The 24,625-nt window shown below is 43.3% G+C and overlaps 1 protein-coding gene across 6 annotated transcripts in view; it reads left to right on the forward strand.

Annotated features, from left to right (window-relative positions):
• LOC143776956 (aldo-keto reductase family 1 member C1-like) overlaps window positions 1-24,625 on the forward strand; it is a 69,786-nt gene that overhangs the window by 43,957 nt on the left and 1,204 nt on the right. For 2 of the 6 annotated variants that reach the window (XM_077266835.1, XM_077266834.1), the window contains exons 7-8: window positions 7,853-8,018; window positions 8,098-8,180. In XM_077266835.1, the coding sequence (XP_077122950.1) occupies window positions 7,853-8,018; window positions 8,098-8,180 (249 nt within the window). Of the gene's footprint in view, window positions 1-7,852; window positions 8,019-8,097; window positions 8,181-8,350; window positions 9,369-10,268; window positions 11,011-16,123; window positions 16,968-24,625 lie in introns of those variants that run through there. The other 4 variants (XR_013215953.1, XM_077266830.1, XM_077266833.1 and 1 more) reach the window with 4 other exon arrangements.

Genomic DNA, 24,625 nt, shown 5'->3' on the forward strand with positions numbered 1-24,625 from the left:
ATGTTCCTCTGAGACCCTGTCCACTGGGGTCATAACAGTATGCCAGGCCAGTATTAAATGTTTAATGCATTGCAGAAGTGGGATTATAAGAAAGAAAATTTTGAGTTTTTTTTTTCCCTCTCTCATTTTTTTTTTTCTTTTCCCCTTTACCTCAGAGTGGCTTAAGCTTGCTGCAGACATGAATGTCCAGACCTTGATTACAAGTGTGGACCAGCTTGCCGCTCGTGTGCAGGGTATACAAGATTATGTTACCAGAAATCCTAGGTCTGAACCCAAGATTCCGATTCCTGAACTGTTTTCAGGAGACCGATTTAAGTTTAGGAATTTCAGGAATAATTGTAAATTATTTTTGTCCCTGAAACCTTGTTCGTCTGGAGACTCTGCTCAACAAGTAAAAATTGTTATTTCATTCTTACGGGGTGACCCTCAGGATTGGGCTTTTTCGTTGGCGCCAGGAGATCCGGCATTGGCTGATATTGATGCGTTTTTTCTGGCGCTCGGTTTACTTTATGAGGAACCCAATCTTGAGATTCAGGCAGAGAAAGCCTTGCTGGCTATGTCTCAGGGCCAGGACGAGGCTGAGGTGTATTGCCAAAAATTTCGGAAATGGTCCGTGCTGACACATTGGAACGAGTGTGCACTGGCCGCTAATTTTAGAAATGGCCTTTCTGAGGCCATTAAGAATGTTATGGTGGGTTTTCCCATTCCCACAGGTCTGAATGATACCATGTCCCTGGCTATTCAAATTGACCGGCGGTTGCGGGAGCGCAAAACCGCAAATTCCCTCATGTTGTTGTCTGAACAGACACCTGATGTGATGCAATGTGATAGAAAAACCGCAAATTCCCTCATGGTGTTGTCTGAACAGACACCTAATTCGGTGCAATGTGATAGAAAAACCGCAAATTCCCTCATGGTGTTGTCTGAACAGACACCTGATTTAATGCAATGTGATAGAATCCTGACTAGAAATGAGCGGAAAATTCATAGACGCCGGAATGGCTTGTGCTACTACTGTGGTGATTCTACACATGTTATCTCAGCATGCTCTAAACGTATAGCTAAGGTTGTTAGTCCTGTCACCGTTGGTAATTTGCAACCTAAATTTATTCTGTCTGTAACTTTGATTTGCTCACTGTCATCTTATCCTGTCATGGCGTTTGTAGATTCAGGTGCTGCCCTGAGTCTTATGGATCTCTCATTTGCTAAGCGCTGTGGTTTTATTCTTGAACCATTAGAAAATCCTATCCCTCTTAGGGGTATTGATGCTACGCCATTGGCAGAAAATAAGCCGCAGTATTGGACACAGGTTACCATGTGCATGACTCCTGAACACCGCGAGGTGATACGTTTTCTCGTTCTACATAAAATGCATGATTTGGTTGTTTTGGGGCTGCCATGGTTACAGACCCATAATCCAGTCCTTGACTGGAAGGCTATGTCAGTGTCTAGTTGGGGCTGTCGTGGTATTCATGAGGATTCCCTGCCTGTGTCTATTGCTTCTTCTACGCCTTCGGAAGTTCCGGAGTACTTGTCTGATTATCAGGATGTCTTTAGCGAGTCCAGGTCCAGTGCATTGCCTCCTCATAGGGAATGTGACTGTGCAATAGATTTGATTCCAGGCAGTAAATTTCCTAAGGGAAGACTGTTTAATCTGTCGATACCTGAACATACCGCTATGCGTTCATATATCAAGGAGTCTCTGGAGAAAGGACACATCCGTCCGTCTTCTTCCCCTCTTGGTGCGGGATTCTTTTTTGTGGCTAAAAAGGACGGATCTTTGAGGCCTTGTATTGACTATCGGCTTTTAAATAAGATCACTGTCAAATTTCAGTATCCTTTGCCGCTGTTGTCTGACTTGTTTGCCCGGATTAAAGGTGCCAAGTGGTTTACCAAGATAGACCTTCGTGGTGCGTACAACCTTGTGCGCATTAAGCAAGGGGATGAATGGAAAACCGCATTCAATACGCCCGAAGGTCATTTTGAGTACTTGGTGATGCCTTTTGGGCTCTCTAATGCCCCTTCAGTTTTTCAGTTCTTTATGCATGACATTTTCCGGAACTATCTGGATAAATTTCTGATCGTTTATCTGGATGATATTCTGGTTTTTTCTGATAATTGGGACTCGCATGTGGAGCAGGTCAGGATGGTCTTTAAAATTTTGCGTGAAAATTCTTTGTTTGTCAAGGGCTCAAAGTGTCTTTTTGGTGTACAGAAGGTTCCCTTTTTGGGGTTCATTTTTTCCCCTTCTGCTGTGGAGATGGACCCAGTCAAGGTCCGAGCTATTCTTGATTGGACTCAGCCCTCGTCAGTTAAGAGTCTTCAGAAGTTCTTGGGTTTCGCTAACTTCTACCGTCGTTTTATCGCTAACTTTTCTAGCATTGTGAAACCTTTGACGGATATGACCAAGAAGGGCTCCGATGTGGTTAATTGGGCTCCTGCTGCCGTGGAGGCTTTCCAGGAGTTGAAACGTCGGTTTACTTCGGCGCCTGTTTTGTGCCAGCCTGATGTCTCGCTTCCCTTTCAAGTTGAGGTGGATGCTTCAGAGATTGGAGCAGGGGCCGTTTTGTCGCAGAGAGGCCCTGGTTGCTCTGTTATGAGACCTTGCGCCTTTTTCTCTAGGAAGTTTTCGCCTGCGGAGCGAAATTATGATGTGGGCAATCGGGAGTTGTTGGCCATGAAATGGGCATTTGAGGAGTGGCGTCATTGGCTCGAGGGTGCTAAGCATCGTGTGGTGGTCTTGACTGATCACAAAAATCTGATGTATCTCGAGTCTGCTAAACGCCTGAATCCTAGACAGGCCCGCTGGTCATTGTTTTTCTCCCGATTTGACTTTGTTGTCTCGTATTTACCAGGTTCAAAGAATGTGAAGGCCGATGCTCTTTCCAGGAGCTTTGTGCCTGATGCTCCTGGAGTCGCTGAACCTGTTGGTATTCTTAAGGATGGTATTATCTTGTCAGCTATTTCTCCTGATCTGCGACGTGTGTTGCAAAGATTTCAGGCTGATAGGCCTGATTCTTGTCCACCTGACAGACTGTTTGTGCCTGATAAGTGGACCAGCAGAGTCATTTCCGAGGTTCATTCCTCGGTGTTGGCAGGTCACCCAGGAATTTTTGGCACCAGAGATCTGGTGGCCAGATCCTTTTGGTGGCCTTCCTTGTCTAGGGATGTGCGGTCATTTGTACAGTCCTGTGGGACTTGTGCTCGAGCTAAGCCTTGCTGTTCTCGTGCCAGCGGGTTGCTCTTGCCCTTGCCTGTCCCTAAGAGACCTTGGACACATATCTCCATGGATTTCATTTCTGATCTTCCGGTGTCTCAGGGCATGTCTGTTATCTGGGTGATATGTGATCGCTTCTCCAAGATGGTCCATTTGGTTCCTTTGCCTAAACTGCCTTCCTCTTCCGATCTGGTTCCTGTGTTTTTCCAGAACGTGGTTCGTTTGCACGGCATCCCTGAGAATATTGTGTCAGACAGAGGATCCCAGTTCGTTTCCAGATTCTGGCGATCCTTTTGTAGTAGGATGGGCATTGACTTGTCGTTTTCGTCTGCTTTCCATCCTCAGACTAATGGACAGACGGAGCGAACTAATCAGACTTTGGAGGCTTATTTGAGGTGTTTTGTCTCTGCTGATCAGGACGATTGGGTGACCTTCTTGCCGTTAGCTGAGTTTGCCCTTAATAATCGGGCTAGTTCCGCCACCTTGGTTTCGCCGTTTTTCTGCAACTCTGGTTTCCACCCTCGTTTTTCTTCGGGTCATGTGGAACCTTCTGACTGCCCTGGGGTGGATTCTGTGGTGGATAGGTTGCAGCGGATCTGGAATCTTGTGGTGGACAACTTGAAGTTGTCACAGGAGAGGGCTCAGCGCTTTGCCAACCGCCGCCGCGGTGTGGGTCCCCGACTACGTGTTGGGGATTTGGTGTGGCTTTCTTCCCGCTTTGTTCCTATGAAGGTTTCCTCTCCCAAATTTAAACCTCGTTTCATTGGTCCTTACAAGATATTGGAAATTCTTAATCCTGTATCCTTTCGCCTGGATCTACCTGTGTCGTTTGCTATCCACAACGTGTTTCATAGGTCCTTGTTGCGGCGGTACGTTGTGCCTGTGGTTCCTTCTGCTGAGCCTCCTGCTCCGGTGTTGGTTGAGGGCGAGTTGGAGTACGTGGTGGAGAAAATCTTGGATTCTCGTCTCTCCAGGCGGAGGCTTCAGTACCTGGTCAAGTGGAAGGGCTATGGTCAGGAAGATAATTCCTGGGTGGTCGCCTCTGATGTTCATGCGGCCGATTTAGTTCGTGCCTTTCACGCCGCTCATCCTGATCGCCCTGGTGGTCGTGGTGAGGGTTCGGTGACCCCTCACTAAGGGGGGGGTACTGTTGTGATTTTGCTTTTTGCTCCCTCTAGTGGTCATTAGTGATTTGACTCTGGAGCGTCTGTCTTTTCCTATATCCTCACCTGGGCCGTTAGTTCAGGGGCGTTGCTATATAAGCTCCCTGGACCTTCAGTTCAATGCCTGGCATCGTTGATATCAGAGCTAATCTGTTGTGCTCTTGTCCTCTGATCCTGTTCCTGTTTTTCAAGCTAAGTCTGCTTCTTTGCTTTTTGCTTTTGTTTTGTTTGGTATTTTTGTCCAGCTTGTTCCTATCTGTATCCTGACCTTTGCTGGAAGCTCTAGGGGGCTGGTGTTCTCCCCCCGGACCGTTAGACGGTTCGGGGGTTCTTGAATCTCCAGCGTGGATTTTTATAGGGTTTTTGTTGACCAGATAAGTTATCTTGCTATATTCTGCTATTAGTAAGCTGGCCTCTCTTTGCTGAACCTGGTTCATTTCTGTGTTTGTCATTTCCTCTTACCTCACCGTTATTATTTGTGGGGGGCTTGTATCTTGCTTTGGGGTCCCTTTCTCTGGAGGCAGGTCTTTGTTTTCTTCTCCTAGGGGTAGTTAGATTCTCCGGCTGGCGCGAGTCATCTAGCGATCACCGTAGGCATGATCCCCGGCTACTTCTAGTGTTGGCGTTAGGAGTAGCTATTTGGTCAACCCAGTTACCACAGCCCTATGAGCTGGATTTTTGAATCTCGCAGACTTACACGTTCCTCTGAGACCCTGTCCACTGGGGTCATAACACACTTCATTGCGGCGGTACCCCAAGAAAGGACAAGAAGCGAGGTTTATTGTGAAGAGTGAGAAACGAGATCAACGCAACAAGGAGAAACACCAGTAGGAGTTGTGCTGTAAGACCGAGGCAACATCCTACTGAGGCGCGTAGCCGGTGGCCGGAAACGCCGAGGAAGTATTGAGCTCCAGGACTTACTTCAAACCTATGGCAGGACAGTCAGTTATAGGCGGGCTGTCTCACCCAAATCACCTAAGCAGGTATAGGGGGCAACAGTTGGAGAGGGGCGACTCTAGGGTCCCAGAAGAACTCCAGGCCTACCCGTCATACGGGTGCGTCCTAGCCATATCATCTGGGGGACGGAGAAGAACATCAGAATCAGTTGTGAGGGAACTTCAGAAACAGACACAACAGTTGTGAGGACTATCCCGTGGTGCTAAGCAGGGAAGGACTACAACACACAAGCGCTAGAAGGTAGGCAAAGATTTCCACCTGCAAAGGGAACTCTGGAAGTGCCATCAGACCGGCCGGTCTCAGACAGCCCTGTTAACCGTACTCCGGATTGAGGATCCTGAAGCCTTCAGTAAAGAGGTAAAGAAACTGCAACCTGGTGTCCTCGTTATTCCTCGCGACCTGCACCACACCACATCATTCTCAACTTTCACTGGACGCCCCTCAGCAGGGTCACGGACCGGGTCTAGCCACCGTGACAACCCCAGAACCGAGACAGAGAGGCCCGGTACCGGGTACCCCTCGGCCCTGCGACAGTGGGGGCGCTCCATACTCGTTACTCGAGATTTCCCGAGCACGCTCGGGTGACCTCCGAGTATTTTTTAGTGCTCAGAGATTTAGTTTTCCTCACCTCAGCTGAATGATTTACATCTATTAGCCATATTGATTACATGTGGGGATTCCCTAGCAACCAGGCAACCCCCACATGTACTTATGCTGGATAAGAGATGTAAATCATTCAGCTGCGGCAATAAAAACTAAATCTCCGAGCACTAAAAAATACTCGGAGGTCAACCGAGCGTGCTCGGGAAATCTCCAGTAACGAGTATATTCGCTCATCACTAGTTATTATTATTATTATTTTAATTACCGTATTTTCTGGTGTATAAGACGACTGGGCGTATAAGACGACCCCCAACTTTTCCACATAAAATATGGAATTTGGGATATACCCGCCGTATAAGACGGGGGTCATCTTATACGCCCAGTCATCTTATACAGCGTGTGGTTCCCAGGGTCTGGAGGAGAGGAGACTCTCCTTCAGGCCCTGGGATCCATATTCATGTAAAAAATAAAGAATAAAAATAAAAAATATGGATATACTCATCCCTCCGACGGACCCTAGCTCTCAGCGGTGCAAGCGTCTGCCTCCGTTCCTAAGAATGCAGTGAGTGAAAAACCTGCGATGACGTCGCGGTCAAGCGACCGCCCACGTGACCGCTCATGTGACCGCGACGTCATCGAAGATCCTTCACTCACTGCATTCTTAGGAACGGAGGCAGACGCTTGCTTGTATAAGACGACCCCCGACTTTTGGGACAATTTTTAGGGGTTAAAAAGTCGTCTTATACGCCGGAAAATACGGTATATATATTTATTTTTGTTTTCTCCCTCTTTCCAGAGTAATGAACTTGAGCTAATTGTATTGTAACATTTTATTTTATTGGACTTGTATTGCCTTTGTTGAATGATTAATGGTTTTACATTTATGGTCAGAATGTACAGTAATATGTACTGCTTGTTTTTTACTAATAAAAAAATTGCCTCCTATGTACAAGAATGAAACTACTATAATACTGCACCTATGTTCAAGAATATAACTACCATAATACTGCCCCTATATACAAGAATATAACTACTATAATACTGACCCTATGTACAAGAATATAACTACTATAATACTGCCCCTATGTACAAGAATATAACTACTATAATACTGCTCCTATGTACAAGAATATAACTACTATAATACTGCCCCTATGTACAAGAATATAATTACTATAATACTGCCCCTATGTACAAGAATATAACTACTATAATACTGCCCCTATGTACAAGAATATAACTACTATAATACTGCCCCTATGTACAAGATTATAACTACTATAATACTGCCCCTATGTACAAGAATATAACTACTATAATACTGCCCCCTATGTACAAGAATATAACTACTATAATACTGCCCCCTATGTACAAGAATATAACCACTATAATACTGCCCCCTATGTACAAGAATATAACTACTATAATACTGCCCCTATGTACAATAATATAACTACTATAATACTGCCCCTATATACAAAAATGCAACTAATATAATACTGCCCCCTATGTACAAGAATACAACTACTATAATACTGCCCCTATGTGCAAGAATATAACTACTATAATACTGCCCCTATGTACAAGAATATAACTACTATAATACTGCTCCTCTGTACAGGAATGTAATTACTTGTTTCATTGCCCCTGTCTTACCATTAACATCATGTCTCATGTAATAGTGACTATCCTGTGATAGTAGTAACGGTATCATCCATAGTATGCATATGATGGCATTACATATAGTGCTCATATAATAGTGTCGCTCATATAATAGAGACATCGCAGACGGCCGTATAATGACAATGTTTTTCATGCTTTTTTGAGAACCATAAACCAATTTGCTTGTTTTCTTTCCCATCACCAAATTTTTAGGAAAAGTGTGAGATTTATTTGATTTTCTTTCTGACAGGAATTATCAGAATTCCCCCAAAGTTCTTGAAGACCCCGTATTAAATACAGTCGCTAAGAAGCTGAACCGCTCTCCTGCGCAGGTGGCCCTGAGAAATTTGCTACAGAGGGGATGTGTCGTCTTGGCAAAAAGCTTCAGCCCTGAGAGGATCAAGGAAAACTTCCAGGTAAATGAAGAAATTAGCATTTGGATAATTTCCTTCCTCTTAAAAATAATCTATATTTTTCATTACTTTTCACTTACAGGTTTTTGACTTTCAGTTAAGTGATGAAGACATGAAATCTCTAGATGGAGTCAATAAAAACCTGCGTTACATGATTATCGATTAGTAAGTGTTTTTCCTGACCTTCTGGTTTCCGAGAACATATTTATTCAGATTTTTTATTTACATTAACTTTTATTTATTAATGTTTTTATAGTTTTATTTTAATGTATTTTTATCTACTGTCTTTTGTTTTATGTTCTTACTTTACTTTTATCTTCTTTTTTTTATTTTAGCTGGAAAGAAAGCCCTAAGTATCCATATGACGATGAGTTTTAAGAACATTGGCCAATTTCTCTGGATTCATCCTTATAACCCCTGTGTGTTATTATCTTAGGCAGGTTTCACACTAACGTATGGGAGGGCTGCGGACGGCAGCGCACTTCTTCCCTTCTTCCTCCATGAAACCCCTCCTACGCTCTTCCTACTACTCCTTGCGTGCTGCGTTGCCTTGAGTACCTATCTTTAACATTGGGTACGCAGGCCATGCGAATGTATGCGGATGCCTCCGCATGCGCCATTTTGATGCTGCGCCAACCCCAGCAAAATGCAACATGTTGCGTTCGGCGCAGTTAGGCGCAGCGTCAAAATGGTGCATGCGAAGGCATCCGCATACATTCGCATGGCCTGCGTACCCAATTTTAAAGATAACAAAGTAGAGAAAAAAAATCAGCTCACCATGTCTTTTGTCTTGACCTCCTGTGTGATGACCAAACACCTCGCACAGACCTACGCGTTTCGACCTGGTGGTCTTAGTCAATGTGTACTGAGTGCTGGATACTATATCTATGGATATATTTTTAATTTATTTTCATTAAGTTATTTTTTACCTTCAGCACTTGCTGAACATACCCGCTATTCTGTTGATTGTTAAAGATAGGTACGCAGGGCAACACAGCACACAAGGAGTAGTAGGCGGAGCGTAGGCGGAGCATAGGTAGAGTTTGATGGAAAAAGAAGGGAGGAAGTATGCTGCCATCCGCAGCCCTCCCGTACGCTAGTGTGAAACCAACCTTAGTCTAGCAAATTCCAATCTACAGAAAACAAACGATCTATGAAATTGATTCTGACTGTGCTGTAGTGCTTATTATGGCTCAGATTTAAAATGAGAGCACATACATACATTTTAACATACAATGAGAAATTCTAAGTCAGAGTTCAGATGCTGCAATTACACAGCAAAATATATTTGTGTTTTAAGAGTACAATACTCTTCTTTATGTTGCAACAAAATAAATTTTTTGTCCAATTTAATTTGAAGGTGTCATCTTTTGGAAAGTTTTGCCGATACCCAGTTAACCAATCAAAATCTAATGATTTATTTCAATAACTTAAAACTGCTTAAAATTCTGTACAACATGGTTTCAATTTAATAATTTTCAGTCTTTCACATGGCTGTCAAATAGCTGAGAATCTGTAGGGGCATCTGTGATCGTGCCCATAGCGGTCCCTTAGCTTTTTAAACATCCTTAAATTTATATGAATCTATGTTTTATTATTTTAGTTTTCAAATTATCTCTTCAAAGAGTTAGAGGACTAGAACTCTAGTGCCACCTATTGGAAGTAGCAATCCTAACAGTCAATGTCAACCCTTTAACGAGCCTTGTCACATGACTTAGGATAAGAACCAAACCAGATCTCAATTTGCAAACACTGTGTTTCGGGGTACTGCCCCTCGTCAGTGCAAAGTGGAGATCTGGTTTGGCTGAGCGAGAAGTGTCTGACCGGGATCCAAGAAGTATAATTTCTCCATTATTTTAGTTTAAAATACTATTTTCTGCTGTTTTCCACCATGTTAAGTTTCAGTTTTACTGTTCTGGCTTTAAATATGATATACGAAGTGAAACAAATAAATTAAAACAGCATCATCAGTATCAAGATATTATGATGACGTGAGAGTGTCCCCAAAGTAAGCTTTGTGACAATGCATACAATAGTCCTTTAATTCTGATCACTACAATCTCCCTTTCTGAATCTCTGTTCCCACATGTTTTTTCTGTTTACTATTTTTCAGTATTTCTGGTTGAAAAAATAGCCAGCTGTGGAATTTACCAGTGAGGAATTTAAAATATGCGTTTTTGGTTTCTTAGAATTTTTTCTAATTTTTCAAAATGATCCGATATTTTAATTGTAAAAATTCTTCATGTCTTTTAGTAATTTCTTAAGAAACTCCACATTACTGGCTGCAATTATTTCCTGTAAAATATAAGCTACTTGCATTCTGTTATGACGTCACGATGTCGCAGGGGCATTAAAGCACAGCAGTCGCCCTGTTACATTTGCCATGGAGTACGTACTGTAAGTGGAAGCTGGATAAGAATAGTTTGTATCTTTTTGCCTATGTCTACCTGATGGCTTGGCACTGGTAATATCAAGATTGGCCAACGACTTTGTCCAAACTTTTTTTTTTAGCCCTCTGTATATTTGAGATTGACATCCCTGGCAGAGATGGAAGAACCATTCAGGATCCCCCCACCATGAGAAGTATTACTACAGACACTTGTAAGAATGATATCTATGTGCTCGTCCTATGGGACTTTGTTAAATATGCCTATTCTGCACATTCATTTAAATCAGGACTTAACCAGGTGCGTTATTCTTAAAAGAAAAATGTCGTCATATTCACATAAAAAGTATAGTGGTTTATTGATTGTCCATAGAAAAATCACTTTGAAGCAAAAACATAAAACAGATGAAAATAGTTACGAACGGATTGTCCATGTGTAGAGATCAGCATTAGTTACCCCTCTTTCCCAAGTCCTGAATGGAAGCCATCTGTCTGTGTGTCTGAAGTTTGAAGGTCATCATGGCTGCAGCTACCAGCTGTTGCTTCCTCGTCAGACATCCATGGAGAGAATGAGGTGAAGATGGGAGGTGACAGTCCCACGTGACAAAAGACCCCCACCCCCTCCAAAGAGACACTTATATATCTTCTCTACAGATCACGTGTTCCCTGTATATGGAGTGGACTTATGCTCTGAGCTCCTATATACATAAATAGCTCTTTGTAACGTCAGCATGAAGCAATGTGCTCTGTATTGCATCAAGACCAAGAATATGTCAATTAATTAATATTTAACAGACTTGTCTTGTTACTTCGCCTCTAAAGGGCACCTAGACATTTGATATCATGCACATTTTTATATGCCGTGTGTCAGGTCACCAGAGTTAATGTGTAAACCTGAGCAAAGTTCATAGACCTCGGTATATGCTGAAGAATGATGATGAATCAGTTTTCTTGGGTAAATATGTGCCCCCTAGCAGCCACTGTTAGGTAAATGTAAATACTGGAGATAACGATATCTACATAAGAGGAAGTCACATTATATAATATGTACTACTGTATGATCAGTATGATCGGTGTTATAGGTCTCAGGTCCTCCGCCCATAAGTCCTAAGATGATTTCTTAGAAGGAAATAACATTAACGCTCATGTCAACGCATAGAGTTGTTCTGAATGGAAATCTGGTCTGATTGAATGTTGATCCAGTCTGATCGGCACTTGTGATCCTATCTGATTGGCTCTTGTGATCACCTTGTGATTCATTTTGATCACACTTATGACCCCAAATAACGATCCATTCTCACAGACACGTGGGATGTTGATCCAGTCTAATCGACACTTGTGATCCTCAGTGACGGTCTGGTCTGAATAACACTCATGATCGTGAATGTTGATCCAGTCTGTTTGAGACTTTTGATCCCAAATAACGATGTGGTCTCTTTGACACTGAAAATCCTGAATGGTGATCTGGTCTGTTTGACACTCAGGATCCTGAATGGTGATCTGGTCTGATTGACACTCGGATTCATGAGTGTACATAGATCCAGTCTGATAACACCTTTGATCCCAAATAATGATCTGGTCTGATTGACTCTCGCAATTATGACTGTTGATCCCATTTGATCGAATGTAGATTTGGTCTGATTAACTCTCGCGATCATGAATGTTGATCCCATCTGATCGAATGTAGATCTGGACTGATTGACTCTCGGGATCCTGAATGTCGATTTAGTCTGAGCAACACTTTGGATTATCGATGTTGATTCAGTATAATCGACAGTTGTGATCCCAATTGCCGATCTGGTCTATTTGACACTCGGGATCATGAATATTATTATCAACATTTGGAATCCTGGATGGTGATCCGGTCTGTTTGACACTCTTGATCATGAATATACGTAGATCCAGTCTGGTTTTGTTTGATTGACGCATGGGATTATGAATATTGATATGATCTGATTGACACTTGGGATTACAAATGTCGATCCAGTCTAATCAATAAAAAGCTGGAAGGAAAGTAAAAGCGCAATAGGGTCTTATCTGGGTATTAAGAGATACCTCTAATCAGATTTTACTCACCAGATAGAGCCCAAACACAGGATCATAGAAACATTAGCTACTGCAGATCCACAGGGCTCCTTGTGACCAGCCAGAGTAAAGAAAAAAAATGGGATAAAAAGGTGGATTAACGCCGTGCAGCTTGAAAGATAGAAGTCCAAATGGATATTCAGATTCAGATCCTTTTGTATATATTATATATTAAGTATATCCTTTTGTATATATTGTATATATTAAGTATATCCTTTTGTATATATTGTATATATTAAGTATATCCTTTTGTATATATTGTATATATTAAGTATATCCTTTTGTATATATTGTATATATTAAGTATATCCTTTTGTATATACTGTATATATTAAGTATATCCTTTTGTATATATTGTATATATTAAGTATATCCTTTTGTATATATTGTATATATTAAGTATATATTTTTGTGGTTTCCTGATGAAGGAGTCATAGTACTCCGAAACGCGTTGAATAAAGCCACTTTTCATCTGAATATCCATTTGGACTTCTATCTTTCAAGCAGCGCGGAGTTAATCCACCTTTTTATCCCTTTTTTTTTCTTTGATCCAGTCTAATCGACATTTGTGATCTTGATTTACGATCTGGTCTATTTGACACTCGGGATCATGAATATTATGATCGACACTTGGGATCCTGGATGACAATTTAGTCTGATAGACATTTGGGATAATGAATGTTAATCCAGGCTGATCACACTGCTAAATTCGAATAATGATCTGGTCTGATCGATAATCATGATCGGGAATATTAGTCCAGTCTGATCGACAATTGGGATCATGAATGCTATGATCGACACTCAGGATTCTAAGTGTTGACCCAGTCTAATCGACAATCGGAAACATCAACATTAATCTTGTCTGATCGACACTCGGGATAATGACTGTTGATCCGAACTCTCGATTATTAATTTTGAATCATCCTGATTGACATTCCTGACTGTAAATGTTGATCCAGTCTGATCGACATCTGGGATCATGAATATTATTATCAACACTCATCGTTATAAATGTTGATCTAGTCTGATCGATATACAGAAACATAATCATTGATCTGGTCTTATCGACTCTCACGATCGTGAAAGTTAATCAGGACTGATCGACTTCCAGAAATATAAACATTGATCTGATCGACTCTCACGATTGTGAATGTTGATCCAGTTTGATCCCACACTAGGGGTTAGAATTTTTTAATCAGTCTGACCGACACTCTGGATCAATATTATTATGATCGACACTTGGGATTCCTGTATGGTGATTCGTTGTGATTGACACTCGGGATTAGGGCTTGGAGAAAGTATATTGGTGTCCTAGGCAGATGAAGCCAATGGCACCATCCCCACCTAAAAGCAAAGGAATGGTTCTGAGACTGAGGTAACAGGACCTCTAATGCACATCCCACCTACCCCTCTGATGGGTTAGCTAGCAAACTCTGATGAAACTTCCTTTAGAATTTTTACCTTTTTCACAAAAAAGTGTTATCAAAAGTAAGAAAAGTGGTGTACTTTAGGGATATGACTTAACAGGGAGTGCAATTTCAAAGTTAGATACAGAATCAATCATTTTTTGTGGACCATTTACACAATACAGGGGGAAAAGGCTATAGTCATCCCTGACATCCTATATTTTAAATGTAGAACACAAGGATAGTTATGTAAGCTAATAAAGGTGTCCAGTGTTTGGCAAAGACCGTAATGTCAAATAAACAAACCCCCATTATAAATGAAGAGGTATGAGTGATGGTTTTTGTATCTGTCATGCGACAAATACAGTTTGCACAAAACTGATGGTGGCACATTGTGTGGTCTAGGGGATTCAAAAGTTTTCATTTTACACTGGACTGTATAGTCCTCCATACAGTATTATGAACATCACATAGTCCTCCATACGGTATTATGGGCACCACATAGTCCTCCAGACAGTATTATGAACATTAGATAGTCCTCCATACAGTATTATGGGCACCACATAGTCCTCCAGACAGTATTATGAACATCAGTTAGTCCTCCATACAGTATTATAGGCACCATACAGTCCTCCATACAGTATTATGGGCACCACATAGTCCTCCATACAGTATTACGAACATCACATAGTCCTCCATACAGTATTATGGGCACCACATAGTCCTCCATATAGTATTATAGGCACCGCATAGTCCTCCATGCAGTATTATGGGCACCACATAGTTCTCCATATAGTATTATAGGCACCACATAGTCCTCCATGCAGTATTATGGGCACCACATAGTCCTCCATATAGTATTATAGGCACCACATAGTTCTCCATACAGTATTATGGGCACCACATAGTCCTCCATACAGTATATGGGCACCACATAGTCCTCCATACAGTATATGGGCACCACATAGTCCTCCATATAGTATTATGAACATCACATAGTCCTCCATACAGAATTATGGGCACCACATAGTCCTCCATATAGTATTATAGGCACCACATAGTCCTTCATACAGTATTATGGTCACGACATACTCCTCCATACAGTATATGGGAACCACATGCTTCATATAGCATAATAGGCCCCATAAAATGCCCCTTACGGAATAACGAGCCTCATATAATGCTCCATTCAGAATAATGGACAACATATAATGCGCCATACAGAATGGGCCCCATATAATACTCCATACAGTATAATGGACCCCATACAATGCTCCCTACAGAATAATGGGCCTCATATGATGCGCCAAACAGAATGGACTTCATTCAATACAATACATACTATGGGCCCCATATAATGCTCCATACATAAAAAATGAAATACCTCTCCGCGCTGGCCGCAAATCCGGATTCCTCAGCGTCGCCGCTTTCTGGCTCTCTGCACTGTGACAGACAAGAACAGTGGAGGAACAGGGAGAGGTGAGTATTGCAAGTGCCGGGGCCCTGAGCATGCGAGGGAGCCCACTCGCGGGAGCTGGCATGAGCTCTGCTGACTCACAGGCCCCATAGCGTGATGATGTCACCGATGGCGAGTAGCCCCACACTTGCTCAGGGCCCCGCCACTTACCTGAGTTTGCTGGGTGGTGGCACCGGCCCTGCCTCCACCATGTTGGGTAAGATTCCTAGTTTCGGATGAACCATCTCTTTGATTATCTTACCATAATCTCTAGGCTATGGAAGAGTGCAGAGACGCCGGCCTCGTCCGATCCATCGGAGTCTCCAATTTTAACCGACTGGTAAGGGTCAATCGCACATAAATATCCTAAAAGTTAGAAAGCCATGTAATTTTTGTAAAAAAAACAGCGCCACTCTTCTCTACAGGTTGCATGTGGTATTACAGTTCTGCTACATTCACGTTAATGGAGCTGCAGTACCAGAGATAACTCATAGACACTGGTCTATTTCTGGAAAAATTAAGGCAACATGTTGTAATTTTTTACCATCACCATGTTGTGAAATGTTCTTTAAATTATTGAATATTATCCTCACTGTTATATAAAGTAACGAGCCATTATAACTCTGCACAGGTAGAATGTCACATATTCCTCAATCAGAGCAAATTACTGGAGTTCTGCAAATCAATTTTTACAACTGTATTTATGTATTTTTATTTACTATCTTTTACTTTATGTACTTTCTTTACTTTTATATTCTATTTTTTTTTATAATAGCTGGAAACAAAGCCCCAAGTATCTATATCACGATGAGTATTAAGGACATTGACCAATTTCTCTGGATTCATCCTATTAACCCCGATGTCTTAGTATCTTAGTCTAGCAGATTGCGATCTGCAAAGAATATACACTACTCAAAAAAATAAAGGGAACACTTAAAACAACAGAATATAACTCCAAGTAAATCAAACTTCTGTGAAATCAGACTGTCCACTTAGGAAGCAACACTGTTTGACAATCAATTTCACATGCTGTTGTGCAAATGGAATAGACAACAGATGGAAATTATTGGCAATTATAAAGACACACTCAATAAAGGAGTGGTTCTGCAGGTGGGGACCACAGACCACATCTCAGTACCAATGCTTTCTGGCTGATGTTTTGGTCACCTTTGAATGTTGGTTGTGCTTTCACACTCGTGGTAGCATGAGACGGACTCTACAACCCACACAAGTGGCTCAGGTAGTGCAGCTCATCCAGGATGGCACATCAATGCGAGCTGTGGCAAGAAGGTTTGCTGTGTCTGTCAGCGTAGTGTCCATAGGCTGGAGGCGCTACCAGGAGATGTGGAAGGGGCCGTAGGAGGGCAACAGCCCAGCAGCAGGACCACTACCTCAGCCTTTGTGCAAAGAGGAACAGGAGGAGCACTGCCAGAGCCCTGCAAAATGACCTCCAGCAGGCCACAAATGTGCATGTGTCTGCACAAACGGTTAGAAACCGACTACATGAGGATGGTCTGAGTGCCCGACGTCCACAGATGGGGGTTGTGCTCACAGCCCAACACTGTGCAGGACGCTTGGCTTTTGCCACAGATCACCAGGATTGGCAAATTCGCCACTGGCGCCCTGTGCTCTTCACAGATGAAAGCGGGTTCACACTGAGCACATATGACAAACATGACAGAGTCTGGAGATGCTGTGAAGAGCAATCTGCTGCCTGCAACATCCTTCAGCATGACCTGTTTGGCAGTGGGTCAGTAATGGTGTGGGGTGGCATTTCTTTGGAGGACCGCACAGCCCTCCATGTGCTCGCCAGAGGTAGCCTGACTGCCATTAGGTACCGAGATGAGATCCTCAGACCCCTTGTGAGACCATATGCTGGTGCGGTTGGCCCTGGGTTCCTCCTAATGCAGGACAATGCCAGACCTCATGTGGCCGGAGTGTGTCAGCAGCTATGGACTAGCCCACCCGTTCCGCAGGCCTGAATCCAATTGAACACATCTGGGACATCATGTCTCGCATGATCCACCAACGTCACGTTGCACCACAGACTGTCCAAGAGTTGGCGGATGCTTTAGTCCAGGTCTGGGAGGTAATCTCTCAGAAGACCATCCGCCGCCTCATCAGGAGCATGCCCAGGCGTTGTAGGGAGGTCATACAGGCACATGGAGGCCACACACTACTGAGTATCATTTTCTTGTCTTGAGGCATTTCATTTTCAATGCAAAGTAATTTGAATGTCTGAACAAATTTGTTTTTACAGTCTTTACACCACATGTGCGAAAAAACCTGAAACCTGGGTAATGAGAATGAAACTATGGGATACACCAAAATACAAGTGCTACACAACAGCATCAGAGCAGGACGACTATTCCTGGTGTGTGCTTTATATATTCAGTATATATCTAAAAAGCAATATAAGGTTTTTGAGTGAATCTGAAGGGAATCTCTCATCTCTCCCTCCTTCCTCCCCATACATCTCAGCTCCTCCTCAGAACTGTTCCTCAACAGAAAATGCTGTGTCTCCAAACATAGACAGCCCACTCATGACCTCTCCTGCTCCCACCTTCTAGCATTCTCCATGCTTCTTCTCATTGCGGGCGATATCTCTCCAAATCCTGGTCTTCCTCACCACATCCCCTCAGTCACTTCTACCTCTGATCCATGATCTATCACAAATTTCCCCAATCTTTCTAACCTTATACCCGTTTACCCAGCCCACGCTTTCCCAGTCCCTATAAGAGTAGCTCTATGGAACGCTAGCCCCTTCTGTAACAAACTTTCATACATCCATGATCTTTTCATCAATAACAAACTTTCCTTCCTCGGCATCACCGAAACCTGCCTCACCCCTTCTGATACAGTCTCTCCAGCTTTCTTATGGTGGGTTCAATTTTTCTTACACCCCCCAATCCCAGCAGCAAGCGTTGTGAAGGAGTTGGTTTTCTCCTGTCATATAATTCCTCCTTCACCCCAATCCCACTGCAATTATCCATTACTCTCCCTACTTTTGAGGTGAACTCTGTCCAAATGTGCTTTCTCTCCAACCTTCAACTGACTGTCATTTACTGCCCCCGAGGGCCAGGGACCACCTTCTTTGACCACTTCACCACCTGGCTAGTGTGCTGGCTGGTGTTCTACTGACATCCCCACTATCATCTCCATTGACCCTTCTCACTCAGCAGTCTCCAAGCTTTTATCTCACCTCCTCCCTCGGGCTTACTCAATGGTCTTCCAGAGCCACTCACAAAGATGGCCACACACTGGACCTCATATTTACCATCCTCTTTTCCCTATCTAACCTCTATAAATCATCTCTCTCTTTCTGACCACAACCTACTTACATTCTCTTCCCTCTCCTCTCTAGGTGCACAATCCCCACTCTACAAACTTGCACACCATTGCAAAAATGTCAAACACCTTGATTTACACTCATTCTCTGAATCCATTTTCCCTTTTGCAGACATAAGTTCTTTACACAATGCAGATGCTACTTCTTTATATAACACCACAACAGCTGCAACTCTCAAATCGGTTGCCCACCTCACACATACCAAAGCTTGCACAATCAACAGGCAGCCCTGACACACCAGCCTAACTAAAGAACTGAGGTGGGCTTCCAGGGTTGCTGAATGGATATGTCAAGGACCCCATTCCAACAAGCACTTCATCATATTCAAACAGTCCCACACTACTTTCAGGGCCACATTCTCTGCAGCAAAAAAAAATCTGTCATATCCTCCCTGTTTCACATCCCTTAACAGCTATTCAAAACTTTCAATTCTCTACTCCGTCTCACAGCACCCCCTCCCTTTCTTCTCATCTCAGTGGAAGACTTTGCCTCATCCTTCAAGCAGAATATTGAAAACATCAGACAAAGCTTTAGCATACAGTCCCCACAACCCCTCCTCGGAACTGCTCAGCGCTCCTCTTCCAAAACCAGCTTCTCCACCATTATGAAAGATCAACTTTCCTCTCTACTCTCCAGATCACATCTCACCACCTATGCACTTGAACCGATCCCGTCCCACCACATCCCAAACCTTACCACAGTTTTGATCTCAACTCAAACCCATCTCTTCAACCTGTGACTAACAACTGGTGTCTTCCCTTCTTGCTTCAAACATGCCTCTATCACACCCATCCTCAACAAGCCCACCCTTCACCCATCCTCTGTGTCTAGCTATCACTCCATATCACTTATCCTCTATGCCTCAAAACTACTGAACAACACGTCCATCTTGAACTGTCCTCCCACCGTTCCTCCTGCTCCCTCTTTGACCGCTTATAATCTGGCTTCCGACTGCATCACTTCACTGAAACTTCCCTAACTAATGTCACCAATGACCTACTAACCACCAAATCCAAGCAACACTACTCTGTCATCCTCCTCCTGGATCTGTCATCTGTCTTCGACACAGTGGACCATTTCCTCTTAATACAGATTATCTCATTTCTCGACACCACAGACCTGGCCCTATCTTGGATCTCCTCATACCTAACAGACTGGACATTCAGCATCTCCTACTCAAACACCACCTCCTAATCTTGCCCTCTATCTGTCAGTGTCCCCAAGGTTTAGTTCTAGGACCCCTCTTCTTCTATATCTACACCTTTGACCTGGGACAGCTCAGAGTCCCACGGCTTTCAGTACCTCTCTGGACCCACTATCACCTCTTTACTAACCAGAATTCCACAATATCTGTCTACTATTTCATCTTTCTTCTCGGCTAGATTTCTAAACATAACATGGCTAAAACAAAATTCATCATCTTTCCCCCATGTCACTCAACTCCTCCAACAGACATATCCATCAAAGTCAATGGCTTCTCACTCTTCCCAGTACCGCAAGCTCGCTGCCTCGGGGTAAACCTTGACTCTGATCTCTCCTTCAAACTACATATACAAGCCCTTTCCACTTCCTGCCAACTCCAACTCAAAAATATTTCCTGGATGCATACATTTCTTAATTAACCCCTTAACGACCGCCGATATGCCTTTTAACTGCGGCAGTTAAGGGCACTTAAACCACAGCGCCGTTAATTAACGGCGCTGTGGAAAAAGTGAATAGCGCCCCCCAGAGTCAGATTTTCTCTGGGATCTCGGTTACAGGGGGCAGCCGAGACCCCAGAGAACATGATTCGTGGTTTTTTTACCGACCCCCGGGTTGCGATCGCCGGTAATTAATCGTTTACCGGCGGTCGCAAAAACAAAACAAAACGCAATTTCCCATTTAATTTCTCTGTCCTCCGATGTGATTGCACATCAGAGGACAGAGAAATGGGGTCCCCGATCGCCCCCCGATACTCACCTGTCTCCCCTGGTGCTCCTCGTGGCTCCCGATGGGCGCCGCCATCTTCTTCCGGCCAAAAAATGGCGGGCGCATGCGCCCGCCGGCCGGCACCCAGAAGATCTTTGTGGTCTCGGCTGCTGGGGGTAGCCGAGACCCCAAAGAACATGATCGGGGTCTGTTTTGCGATCGCCGGTAATTAACTGTTTACCGGCGACCGCAAAAAAAAAAAAAGCGATGTGTAATTCTCTGTCCTCTGATGTGATCGCACATCAGAGGACAGAGAAATAGGGGGATTCGGGGACCCTGTTATACTTACCGGTTTCCCTGAGTCCTCCTGTGTCCCCTCCTGGCCGCCGGCTTCTTCCTCCAGTAAGAAAATGGCGGGCGCATGCGCAGTGTGCCCGCCATGATCTGCTGGCCGGCAGCTAGAGGAGTTGGGGCAAAATTTAGGGTTAGGGTTAGGGTTGGGGCTAAAGTTAGGGTTGGGGCTAAATTTAGGGTTAGGGTTGGGGCTAACGTTAGGGTTAGGGTTGGGGATAAATTTAGGGTTAGGGTTGGGGATAAATTTAGGGCTAGGGTTGGGGCTAAAATTAGGACTAGGGTTGCGGCTAAAGTTAGGGTTAGAGTTGGGATTAGGGTTAGGATTAGGGTTGGCATTAGGGTTACGTTTGGGATTAGGGTTAGGTTTGGGATTAGGGTTAATGTTAGGGTTGGGATTAGGGTTAGGGGTGTATTGGGATTAGGGTTAGGTTTGAGGTTAGGGTTGAGATTAGGATTAGGGGTGTGTTGGATTTAGGGTTCTGATTAGGGTTATAGTTGTTTTGGGGTTAGGGTTGTGATTATCGTTAGGGCTGTGATTAGGATTATGGATCGGGTTGGGATTAGGGTTAGGGGTGTGTTGGGGTTAGGGTTGGAGTTAGAATTGGGGGGTTTCCACTGTTTAGGTACATCAGGGGGTCTCTAAACGCCACAGCCAATTTTGCGCTCAAAAATTCAAATGGTGCTCCCTCCCTTCTGAGCTCTGCCGTGCGCCCAAACAGTGGTTTACCCCCACATATGGGGCATCAGCGTACTCGGGATAAATTGGACAACAACTTTTGGGGTCCAATCTCTCCTGTTACCCTTGTGAAAGTAAAAACTTGGGGGCTAAAAAAAAAAAAAATATTTTCACGACTGCATTATAAGCTTCTGTGAAGAACTTGGGCATTCAAAGTTCTCACCACACATCTAGATAAGTTCCTTGGGGGGTCTAGTTTCCAAAATGGGGTCACTTGTGGGGAGTTTCTACTGTTTAGGTACATCAGGGGCTCTGCAAACGCAACATAACGTCCACAGACCATTCTATCAAAGTCTGCATTCCAAAACGGCGCTCCTTCCCTTCCGAGCTCTGCCATGCGCCCAAACAGTGGTTTACCCCCACATATGGGGTATCAGCCTACTCAGCATAAATTGCACAATACATTTTCGGGTCCAATTTCTCCTGTTACCCTTGTAAAAGTAAAAATTTGGGGGTGAAAAGATCATTTTTGTGGAAAAAATATGATTTTTTTTTATTTTCATGGCTCTACATTATAAGCTTCTGTGAAGCAGCTGAGGGTTCATAGTGCTCACCACATATCTAGATAAGCTCTTTGGGGGGTCTAGTTTCCAAAATGGGGTCACTTGTGGGGGGGTTCTACTGTTTAGGTACACCAGGAGCTCTGCAAATGCAAATGCATTCCAAGCGGCGCTCCTTCCCTTCCGAGCCCCGATGGGTGCCCAAACAGTGCCCCCCCCCACATATGGGGTATCAGCGTACTCAGGACAAACTGGTCAACAGATGTTGGGGTCCAATGTCTCCTATTACCCTTGAGAAAATAAAAAATTGCAGGCTAAAAAATCATTTTTGAGGGAAAAAAAAAAAGGATCTTTTATTTTCACAACTCTGCGTTATAAATTTCTGTGAAGCACTTGGAGGTTTAAAGTGCTCATTACACATCTAGTTAAGTTCCTTAAGGGGTCTAGTTTCCAAAATGGTGTCACTTGTGGGGGGTTTCCACTGTTTAGGCACATCAGGGGCTCTCCAAACGCGACATGGCGTCCGATCTCAATTCCAGCTAATTCTGCATTGAAAAAGTCAAACAGCACTCCTTCTCTTCCAAGGTCTGCGGTGCCCCCAAACAGTGGTTTACCCCCATATATGGGGTATCGGCGTATTCAGGAGAAATTGCACAACAAAATTTATGGTTACATTTCTGTTTTTACACTTGTGAAAATAAAAAAATGGTTCTGAAGTAAAATGTTTGCAAAAAAAGTTAAATGTTCATTTTTATTTAAACATTCCAAAAATTCCTGTGAAACACCTGATGGGTTAATAAACTTCTTGAATGTGGTTTTGAGCACCTTGAGGGGTGCAGTTTTTAGAATGGTGTCACACTTGGTTATTTTCTATCATATAGACCCCTCAAAATGACTTCAAATGTGATGTGGTCCCTAAAAAAAATGGTGTTGTAAAAATGAGAAATTGCTGGTCAACTTTTAACCCTTATAACTCCCTAACAAAAAAATTTTGTTTCCAAAATTGTGCTGATGTAAAGTAGAGATGTGGGAAGTGTTATTTATTAACTATTTTTTGTGACATATCTCTCTGATTTAAGGGAATAAAAATACAAAGTTTGAAAATTGCAAAATTTTAAAAATTTTAGCCATATTTCCGTTTTTTTTTTCATAAATAATCACAAGTAATATGGAAGAAATGTTACCACTAACATGAAGTACAATATGTCACGAAAAAACAATCTCTGAATCAGCGGGATCCGATAAAGCGTTCCAGAGTTATAACCTCTTAAAGTGACAGTGGTCAGAATTGTAAAAAGTGGCCCGGTCATTAAGTACCAAATTGGCTCTGTCACTAAGGGGTTAAGAATCTGCCAAAACACTAGTGTATTCCCTCATCATCTCCAACCTCGACAACTGCAATCTCTTGATCTGTGGCCTCCCCTCTAACACTCTCACACCACTCCAATCTATCCTAAACCCTGCAGCTTTGTATGAAAATCCCTATGTATTATAATTGCCAGACCTGAAATAACGAGCACTTTTCACTTATTGTGTCCCCCATTGCCTTGTAGATTGTAAGCTCGCGAGCAGGGACCTCACTCCTAATGTCACTGTTTAAATTGTCTTAACTTGTATTGAATTTGTCTGTATATGTCCCCGCTTAATTGTAAAGTGCTGCGGAATATGTTGGCGCTATATAAATAAAGATTATTATTATTATTATTATGACCAGCTCTACCCTCACCTACTGTATCCTCAACCATCCCTTGCAGACTGTGAGCCCTTGCAAGCAGGGTCCTCTCCTCTCTTGCATCAGTCGGTTACTCGTTTTGTTCAAGATTATTGTACTTGTTTTTATTATATACACCCCTTCTCACATGTAAAGCACCAAGGAATAAATGGCGCTATTATAATAATAAATAATAATGATAAACTGTAGCTTGGGAAGTTTGTGGGTGGAAGCGCAACCATAAAATAGCAGCTCTGTTGCTCGAGGTCAGAGGACAACCCAAGCTAATCCAGATGGCTCACTTGCTGTAGCTCAAGCCTTACGTGGTCTTCAGTCTTCCTCTGCTGTATCCTTTTTGGACTTGATCCCTTACACTCTCTTTCCTTTGTCTTTTGATGTACATGCCACCTTTTCCTCTACAGGGGGTCTCCATCTTGTGGCCCCCCTGAGGGCCCAGTCGCCACAGAGGTACTGCACCTCAGCCAGAGGTGTGGGACTTTGCTCTCGAATAAGGAGGGGGCACTACCCAGAACCCAGACACTCACATCCAACACCAGAACACTCAGGTGCAGGGAGGGACTGGGTAGAGGGTGTGGGTGGAGAGAGTACCAGTTGTCATGGAAACAGTAGGAGGAGTCAGGAAAGGTCTAGAAAGTTAGTCGAGTTGAGAAGTGAAGCAGAGTAGACGTGAGAGAGAGTTGGAGCTGGGGACTTGAGAA

The sequence above is a fragment of the Ranitomeya variabilis genome, chromosome 5 (assembly GCF_051348905.1).
Source record: "Ranitomeya variabilis isolate aRanVar5 chromosome 5, aRanVar5.hap1, whole genome shotgun sequence".
Lineage (NCBI taxonomy): Eukaryota > Metazoa > Chordata > Amphibia > Anura > Dendrobatidae > Ranitomeya > Ranitomeya variabilis.